Source organism: Ursus arctos, unplaced genomic scaffold (assembly GCF_023065955.2).
Source record: "Ursus arctos isolate Adak ecotype North America unplaced genomic scaffold, UrsArc2.0 scaffold_8, whole genome shotgun sequence".
Lineage (NCBI taxonomy): Eukaryota > Metazoa > Chordata > Mammalia > Carnivora > Ursidae > Ursus > Ursus arctos.
This window is the reverse complement of record NW_026623100.1, coordinates 35,374,650-35,384,229: the sequence shown is the minus strand read 5'-3', so window position 1 is coordinate 35,384,229 and position 9,580 is coordinate 35,374,650. Positions and strand designations below refer to the sequence as shown.

Below are 9,580 nucleotides of genomic sequence, written 5' to 3'. Positions count from 1 at the left end.
AGAGATCCTTCACGTTTTTTATATAGGAGCAAGGTATATCAAGTGGGGTTCTGGATGCAGTGTTATAAGAATTGCAAGACTGTCATTAGGGAATACACTTAGGCGTTTTTTTATATTCAAATTCTTAGAAACTGAGGCCACATCACCCTACTTCTCTGGTGTCCAGAGGTCACTAATTGTTGTTACTGGAACCCTTGGCGTGGCAATATGTAGGAATACATGCCAAAGAACTATCACAGGCCCACCCCTCCAGAGCCTATATTCATTTAGTATACATGAAGAAGACAACCCAGGCAATGCACGAAGAGAGTATACACCGGTTTCTCCTAGAAGCTAGAGACCGAACCGCCATATCAGTTTTACAAACGAGGAAACGGAACTGAGAAGACGACTGTCACCACCCCTAACCCCATCTAGGCCAATCGGTGGCGACGCAAGCGGAAACACGAGGCCAATAGACAAGTTCAGGCGCCCCCAAAGTATCGCGAGGTGAAATCGGCCAGCAATTGATTGGCTGACGGGATCGGTGACGTCAGACGCGAAACGCCGGGCCTACGTGAGGGAGCGTGAGGGCACCACGGATTCCGTTTGGAGGCATCTTTGAGCTCGCCGAGTAGACACCATGAGCAAAGCTCACCCTCCCGAGTTGAAAAAGTGAGTATGTGAGAGGGCCGCGTCCAAGTGGCAGCTTCTTTGCGTGCTTTGAGTTCTTTAGATCCTCTCCATTTCCTGCAGTGTGCCTAGAGTACGTGTTCCGGCCCAAGGCCGCCGAGAACCTGATAGGGTCTTGAGCCTCGGCGCCTGAAGCCCGCGCCGACGTCTCGTTTCGGCCTTCTTGGCATGGCATGGTTACCAGTGGCAGAAAAGGCGCCTCTCTTCCCGCTATCTCGCCTCCCTAGGTGCATTTTCCGGCCCCACGTCTCCCGACGCACTCCTCTCGCTCGTTCTTCTTGGCTTGGAGATCTGGAATGCCATCCTTTGTTGAACTTCTCGAATAGCCTTTTAAGTTATAGATTAGGTGGCTGGAGAGTAATTCTATACAGAACTAAGAAGATGGGCGGAATGAAAGTGTTTGATAGTAGATGAGGAGACAAAAACCACCTTAATCTTAGAATGTGTTCATAGCTGTTTCTTTCAACTTTAATTTAGAAATCCTATTCCTATTTTGCTTTTTTGTCCTGAAGTTAAACTTGAATGTCATATGCTGTCCTCTGTTAGCAGAGCTGTTGTGAGAACGTTCATTTTTTTAATCAGAAAATTAGGGATTTTTTTTTCCTGCCCAGTGAAATCAACTCAAAACAGCATAATCCTACTTTAGATAGGCCCGGTTTAAAGCTTTAACCTCCTCAAACACTCTTGACTGAACTTAACATGTTCGATGCCTCCTAAGTATTTTTCTATCTCGTCTATACCATGTAATGCCAGAATTCTGCACATAGTAGTTGGATAGCACAAAAGTATGAAAAATTGATTCAGGAATCGATTTGTGAAACAGCCATCTGGCCTGCGTATAGTTCACTTATTACCAGCCTCATAGAGAAGTCAGACTTAGAGAAAAGATCATATTTAATAATTTTACGTGTAGGGGCGCCAGTCAGTTAAGCGTCCAACTCTTGGTTTCAGCACAGGTCGTGATCTTAGGGTAGTGGGATCAGCCCCATGTCAGGCTCTCGGCTCAGCTTCAGAGTCTGCTTAGTGTTTGCCTCTCCCTCTACTCCTCCCTACTGCTGGCTTGCTCTCTCGCTCTCAAAAAAAATGAATCTTTAAAAAAAAATAATTTTACGTTTAAATGCACATCTGTATCAAAGCCATTTTTTCTGCAAAAACTCCGTGTATATTTTAGTTGGATCCCTTAAAGAATTATTAATCATAAGTTTAACATAAAGACAAATAGAAATTATTTTGAAAATGCTGATCTAAAACATATTCTTTGACGAGCTGGTAAAATCTTAGTAGTTTTCACTGGATTCTTCAAGAACTGGTGAAATGCTAATTATTTTTCAGCTCAGTCTTAAGCGTCTGCCTTCAGCGCAGGCCATGATCCGGAGGTCCTCTGATCTAGCCCGCATCGGGGGAGCCTGTTTCTTCCTCTGCATGCCCTTTCCCTGCTTGTGCTCTCTTTCTCTCACTGTCAAATAAATAAATAAAATCTTTTTTTAAAAAAAATATTGTCTACTTGTAATCCTAGATTTCCTTTTTTTGTTAACAGATATTTTTTTTACTTAACAGATATATGTGAATTTCAGAGGACAAACCTAGTTTTAATATTTTTCTTATCTCTAGATTTCATGTATAGTGAGATCCTTTGAGACCTGCCTCCAAAATGACTTTCAGACTTTTTTTTCCTTTACTTTCTCACGAATATCTTTAATCTTATACCCTCCTTCTGGTTTAGATTAACTCAGTTGGTATTAACTGGGAAGTAGGGAGTCAGGCTCTACTGGCAAGCATCTAGTAAGTAGAAGCTAGGGATGCTGCTAAATAGTGTACGATGCACTGGGCATCCCTCAACAAAGAATTATCTGGCTCCAGATGTTAATATGCCAAGGTTGAGATACCCAGGCCTAACCAGATTCTCCATCCCACCCTCTTAAAAATCACTGCCACAGTGGTCTTGGCAGTGACTGGACTCTGCCTTAATAATTTATCACTGTCTGAATGATAAAGTCCAGGCTTCTTGACACAACATTCAAGCTCTTCCATCTGAAATCTAAGTGCCAAATATTACACACGCTAACGGAGTGCCCCTGTTCTCCAGTTCTCCAGCCAAACTGAGCCATTTGCATTTGCTCAAACTTTCTCACCTCCTCTGTGACTTTGGACAATTTACTTAATCTTTCTGAGCCTCAGTTCCTCATCTATAAAATGGTGGTAAAAACAAGATGTAAGTTACAAAGTCATCATAAGGGTTAAATAAGTTCATGTGTGTTGTATTTGCTGTATTGTATATATAATATATTCTATTAATATCATACTATATTTTGGGGGTGTTTTTTTGTTTTTGTTTTTTTTTAGATTTTATTTTAGAGTGCACACATGGGGGGAGGGGCAGAGGGATAGGGCCAAGCATACTCCACACTGAGCACAGAGCCCTACTTGGGGCTCTGTCTCACAACCATGAGGTCGTGACCCGAGCCAAACCAAGTCAGGTGCTCAACCGGGGCACCACCCAGGTGCCGAAGGCCTGTGTCTTGCTTATCTTTGGATTCTCCCATGACATGTTATACATTAAAATTGCATGAAATTTCAGGGGCGAATGCGTGACTCAGTTGTTTAAGCATCCCACTCTTGGTTTCAGCTCAGGTCATGATCTCATGGGTGGTGAGATGGAGCCCCCTGTCAGTCTCCACGCTTAACAGAGAGTCAGCTTAATACTCTCTCCCTTTGCTCCTCCTCCACTTGTGCATTCGCGAGTGCTCCCTCTCAACTAAATTAAAAATCGCATGAAATTTCATATTTTCTAGCCTGTAACTGGAAGGGGTAAAAACTGGATTGATTACATGGCCTAAAATTCCCATAATGCCCTGCTGAGATGGGATTTCCCTGTTTAATTCAGATTTTTTTAAAGCTTCAAAATAGTATTTTGCTAAAAAATACTTATGTGTTGAGGAATATCTTAAACACTTAAGTGTGATGCTTAATATTAAATAAAACAACACTCCTTATTGTCTCAAATATAAAATAGCTATTGAATTGGATATGGTTTGATTACCTTCTAGTTTCCTTACAACTTAGTTTGGTTTTGGTAATAACCGCAATATAAACAAATCTTTGTTTTTCTGTTATGGCTCTAAAATCCAGTCAAGGGGTGCCTGGCTGACTAAGTCAGTGGAGCAGGAGACTCTTGATCTCAGAGTTTTGAGTTAGCCTCATGTTGGGTGTAGAGATTACTTAAAAATAATTTTTAAAATCTTTTTTAAGAAAATAATAAAACCTAGGCATCGAAAATTAGGTCAGTATTGAACAACAAGAATGTTTTTGTAATTTACATCATAAAAAGACTTAGTTTGATGTGCATTAATAATATTCTAAATCCATTTCATTTTTATTTATTTATTATTTCGCCCCTTCCCAAATTACGTTGAGTAAGTGCTAAATGAGGTAGCTCATTATTCCCTCCTCTACAACAGTACAAGTTTTTTACTATTTTAAATTTCATTATTTTTGTTGTGCAATTTTAGCAAATTGTATTAGCTGTACTTACTTTTGTGCTTGCTTATGCTTAAAATTTTTAAATCAGTTATATAATTTGTACCCCTTTTTGCTTTTTCAGATTTATGGACAAGAAATTATCATGTAAGTTTCTTGGGTTTTTTGTTTTATTTTTAATTAGTTGCTTTCTACATGTGTCTTGGCAGTATATGATGTTTGGCGCAACTTCGTAAAAAATCACACAGAACCTCTAATTCACATCCATTAAGGAGGTTTATGAAAATCCTACCCAATTTTATTTACCTAGTTTCTGATATTTAACAAATTGCACAGTACTTTCGACTTTTCATTATTTCCTTTAAGCCCTCCCTCAGACAAAATTAATAGGATTTTCCTATTTTGTGATATTTGAAAATGTATCAACGTTTTTTCCTTTTAAAAACAAAGGACTTGGACCAGGACCAAAAATCTGAGCTATACAGTGCTAGAAGGTATGGGGGTTAAGCCCTGGGCTTCAGAGGCAAGAAACCTTCCGTTTGAATCCCAGCTCTAGCCCACAGTACTTGTATAACCTCAAACCAGTCAGTTTCTTAAGAAGCGCTATACTTCAGTTACCTCGTGAAAAGTTAGGATAATTCTACTTGATAGGATTCTTTGTAAGTTTATTTTTGTTTTTACCTTTTTTTTTTAAATTCCAAAATAGTTAACATACAGAGTTGTATTAGTTTCAGGTATGCAGTATAGTGATTCAGCACATCCATACAATACCTGGTGCTCATCACAAATGCAGTCCTTAATCCCCACTATCTATTTCACCCATCCCCCACCTGGATTTTTGTAAATTTAAATGTGGAAGTAAATGTGAAATGTTCAGCTCACTACTTGACATATGTAAGGCTAGAGGATTATATTTCTCAAGTACCTGCGTTTTATTCCACCTAATTTTTAATGAGTAGTTATTTTTATCGGTCAGTTTTATTAAACTATTTTTTCCCTTTTTGTAGTGAAATTAAATGGTGGCAGACATGTCCAAGGAATATTGCGGGGGTTTGATCCGTTTATGAATCTTGTGATAGATGAATGTGTGGAGATGGCAACTAGTGGGCAACAGAACAATATTGGAATGGTGGTAAGTAAAGATAGAAGCTTTCTCCCAGAGATTTCATATTTTGAAATAAGGATTAACTTCCTTTCTATTAACTTCCTTTCTGTTAACTTCCTTGGATTAAATTGAAATTAGGCAAATTACAGGCAAGATTAGACTTCATCTCCCTTTTAGTTTAACATATGGTAGTCATTCAACTGTGTTAATATCTGAGTTACCTATAGGTTAGATCTGAATCTTACTCAGAACCCTCTGAGGTCCTTGGACTTGAAATAGCTGTAGGAAATCATTTTTGAGCTTTATAATAGAGGCCCATAGTCCTTCATTGTGCTCAGTTTTAACATGCTTATGAGTTCCCAGAAGATCTTACTAAAATGCAGATACTTACTAAAATGCAGATCCTATCTAACAAGTGCCCATGTGATGCAAATCTGCTAGTCCACCATCATACTTTTTTATTTTGTGTGTATAATTAACCCAGATTTTCTGGTTTACCGCACCCAAGTGTAAAAGTGGCCAAGGTAAAAGTTGCAAGGGGTGATCATAGTGACAGCCATTCACATGAAAGAAAATAGGAAAAAAACAGAAACACTGAGTTAATTATAGGAGCAAACATTTCTGCATTCATTAGGCCATAGTGGTACGACTACTGAAAAAGTTTTTGCTGTTTGTTAGCAAGACCCAGGTTTTGAATCCCATTCTTTGTCCAGCACAGGACAATATATCCAGTAAGTTAGTAAGTCCCAAATTTCTTGGGAAAAGTAAATCTAAAAGGACAACTTCACTTTAGCAAATCACTGAGCATAAAGACCTCTAAAAGGTGGTTAAGAGTTTCTAATGGTTAGCCTTGATTTTTTTTTTATTTTTATTTTTTGCCTCACAGTTTTTAATCACTCTTTACAAGGTGTATGTTTTTGCTTCTTTCAAATGCATTTTCATTTGAAAAGCAAATCAGTGATCTGGGCTGGAAAAACAGCTTAGGGAATGCCTTGACATGAGACTCCCACCCCATATCCCTCCCCCCCCCCCCCCGCCCTCCAAGTTTTATGCACATTGACCTTCCTTTCAGGTACAGTCTCCTTGAGCTTCTGTTGAAAATGAATAAAACTGGGCAAATCATTATCCGCCAGTTTTCTTTTAAAAATAGTTTTTAAATACCACCACACACACACCCCTAAGATTTCTCTCTAGCCTTTCCTTTTACAAATTCAGTAATCTTCATTCTTAGAGTAAATTAGGTTTTTAGTTTTTATCTCAAGAGATTTGCTAAAAAGATTGAAGAAGGACTTTGATATCTAAAAGTCAGTTCTGGGGTGCCTGAGTGGCTCGGTTGGTTAAGCATCTGCCTTCAGCTCAGGTCATGAACCCAGGGTCTTGGGATCAAGCCCCACATCTGGCTCCCTGCTGTGTCTGCTTCTCAATTAAATAAAGAATCTTTATAAAAGATTAAATAAATAAAAGTCGGTTCTAATTTGGGAAGGTAACTTTTCAGAGAATTGCGTGACACTTCTTGGAATTTTATCCGAGAAGGAATTGAACCTAGATCATGGATCTTTCTCGAAATTTTCCCCCTAAATTTTAATGGGCTTAGTCTTTACACAGAAATTGGTTATGAGCACCTGCTTACTGTGTTAGGCAGTTGGCCCTTCCACATCTGATGCTTGTATGTGAACAAAAAAAGGTTTATTAGTAGGCAATAATTCTTGCGGCTGAGTTAACGCTTTGAAAATGAAATAATGGGGGCGCCTGGGTAGCGCAGTCGTTTAAGCGTCTGCTTTCGGCTCAGGGCGTGATCCTGGCGTTCCGGGATCGAGTCCCGCGTCAGGCTCCTCCGCTGGGAGCCTGCTTCTTCCTCTCCCACTCCCCCTGCTGTGTTCCCTCTCTCGCTGGCTGTCTCTCTGTCACATAAATAAAATAAAATCTTTAAAAAAAAAAAAAAAGAAAAGAAAATGAAATAATGGGGGCACCTGGGTGGCTCAGTCAGTTAAACGTTTGGCTCAGGTCATGAGGTCAAGCCCTGCATCAGCCTCCCCACTCAGCAAGGAGTCTACATCTCTCCCTCTGCCCATCCACCTGCACAGTTGTGCTCTCTCTAGGTAATAAATAAATCTTCATATCAGTTGTCCTTAATAAAAAAATTTTTGAGAGAGAGCGAGGGGAAGGGGCAGAGGGAGAGGGAGAGAATCTTAAGCAGGCTCCACATCCAGTGTGGAGCTCACACAGAGCTTGATCTCAGGACCCTGAGATCATGACCTGAACTGAAATCGAGTCGGATGCTTAACCGACTGAGCCACCTAGGTGCCCACAATAAAAAGGCATTTTAAAGAAAATTCAAGAATGGTTTTTCTGAGGTTGGAAGAAAAACAGATAAGTTACGGTTTTGTTTTCACAAGTTGTTTGGCAAAGGAGACCATTACATTGGCTTTGCTATTCCCTTGTCCAAGTCAGTGACCCACTGAGGCCATTGAAATGACTTAATGCTGTTATACTTAGAGTAGTATTAAGAATGTGTGTGTTCTGGGGTGCCTGGGTCATGCCTTCAGTTAAACGTCTGGCTCTTGATTTTGACTCAGGTTGTGATCTCAGGGTCATGAGATTGAGCCCTGCATGGGGTTCCATGCTCAGCACAGTCTGCTAAGACTCCTCCCTCTCCCACCTGTGCTCTCTAAAATAAATAAATAGATCTTTAAAAAAAAAAAAAAAAAAAAAGAATGTGTGTGTTTGGCAGGGGAGATAGTTTGTATTAGGGATCTGTCAGCTGGATAATTACCTAATGATGTCTCAGCTCGCCTCTTCTGAAACATCCCCATAGTTGTCAGTGGCCTCACCTCTGTCTTTTAAGATTTCACTCCACCCCAGAGTTCCCCTAAGAACGTACTAAAAATTCTGTATTAAGATGCTGTATAGTTCAGGAGTTCTTTCTAGTTTTATGGTTCTGTAGTTCCATTTTCAGTTTGTATTTGTTATTAGATAGCTGTGCCCTTTCCAAAGACTAAAAGCCTGAGCAGCATTTTGTAAAAACTAGCACTGAGGCACAAAAAGAACACTATGGAATTCTGGACCTGATGGTTCCGGTTTGATTTGAAGAATTAGGCCTAAACACAATGAGAAAAAGAGGAAGATTAATATACAGCAGAGGTATCCACCCACTAGCCTTACTTCATGTATTAATGTGAGAAAGCAAAAACATGTGCAGTACCTACTATTCTAGAAAATGTTGATGAGAATGACACAGCTGTATTTTGTTTTTTAATAATGACCCCCAAAGTCTCAGATCTGAAAATCTTAGTTATCTGAACTTCTCTGCCACCCTGACCTTTATAGGGTCAGAAATGGACACATGTAAGGGAGAGACAGAAAAGAAATCTAGTTTTTCATGCTTTGATCAGTGAGATGTGTTGTTCACCATCTGTTGCAAGTAAGCCAGGAATTAAAACCCTGAGAACTAGGTAAGTATGTTGTTCAGCTTTCTTCATTTCCATCCCTAACTTAGAGAAAGAATAAAAGTCTGTAGGCTCCTTCAGTCCCCGTCATCATTTTCAGGGCATTGTTCTCTCTTCGTGCTGCTCTTCTTCGCCACCTTCTCATCATACTTATTGCTGTTTGTCTGTGCCAGGCTCCAAGACCCTGTCCCACCTGTCCTATTCCTTTCCCTTCTGTCAGCTGCAGACAGATCACTTGGCCCTTGGGGTAGAGATGGGTATGTTATTTGAGTACTGCAGTTTAAAAGGTGAAATGAATCATTGGACACTTAGCATTCTCAAAAGTGTACTTGTTAGTCTTGTTAAATCTAGAAAGTATACATCTTAGTTAAAAAGTGCTTCCTGGCTTCTTGCCATGATAAAGCCTTAGTATCCCTGTGGCCTGAAAAAAGCCTCACAAACTGATCTTTAATACTGAAAAACCATTAATGATTTTGTAAAAATTCTTTCATCCATGTCTGTCAAATAAATTGTGTTCTTTTCAAATTTTCTTTTTAGGTAATACGAGGCAATAGTATCATCATGTTAGAAGCCTTGGAACGAGTATAAACAATGGGTGTGTTCATGAGAAGAAATCAACTGCTTCCACGTGTTCCCTCTCCATAGTACCTGTTTTACGACAATATAAAAATCAGGTCCTGTGCATTTTCATATTGAACTTTTTTGTTAAATAAACTTTTATAATAGTCAAAATGCTTTCTCAGACATTCTGAACATAGAAAATAGAGTATTAGCTCTTATTCTAATTTTTCTAACATGAACTATTCCTGGTTTAAGACTGATTTTGGTTGTTTTTTTGATTTTTTTTTAAGACTTTATTTATTTGACAGAAAGAAAAAGC

The 9,580-nt window shown here is 39.3% G+C and overlaps 1 protein-coding gene across 1 annotated transcript; it reads left to right on the top strand.

Annotated features, from left to right (window-relative positions):
• Positions 1-527: 527 nt before the first annotated feature.
• Positions 528-9,432, top strand: SNRPG (small nuclear ribonucleoprotein polypeptide G). Its single transcript, XM_026483468.4, has 4 exons — positions 528-654; positions 4,274-4,296; positions 5,157-5,281; positions 9,238-9,432. Exons 1-4 carry the CDS (start codon positions 623-625, stop codon positions 9,286-9,288), a joined length of 231 nt encoding a protein of 76 aa, XP_026339253.1. The 5' UTR covers positions 528-622; the 3' UTR covers positions 9,289-9,432.
• Positions 9,433-9,580: the final 148 nt, after the last annotated feature.

Bases quoted from the DNA above. Each gene is read 5' to 3' on its own strand.
- SNRPG (XM_026483468.4), top strand. From the start codon at position 623: ATGAGCAAAGCTCACCCTCCCGAGTTGAAAAA. The intron at 655-4,273 runs GTGAGTATGTGA...TTGCTTTTTCAG, and splicing joins CACCCTCCCGAGTTGAAAAA to ATTTATGGACAAGAAATTAT. The intron at 4,297-5,156 runs GTAAGTTTCTTG...CCCTTTTTGTAG, and splicing joins TATGGACAAGAAATTATCAT to TGAAATTAAATGGTGGCAGA.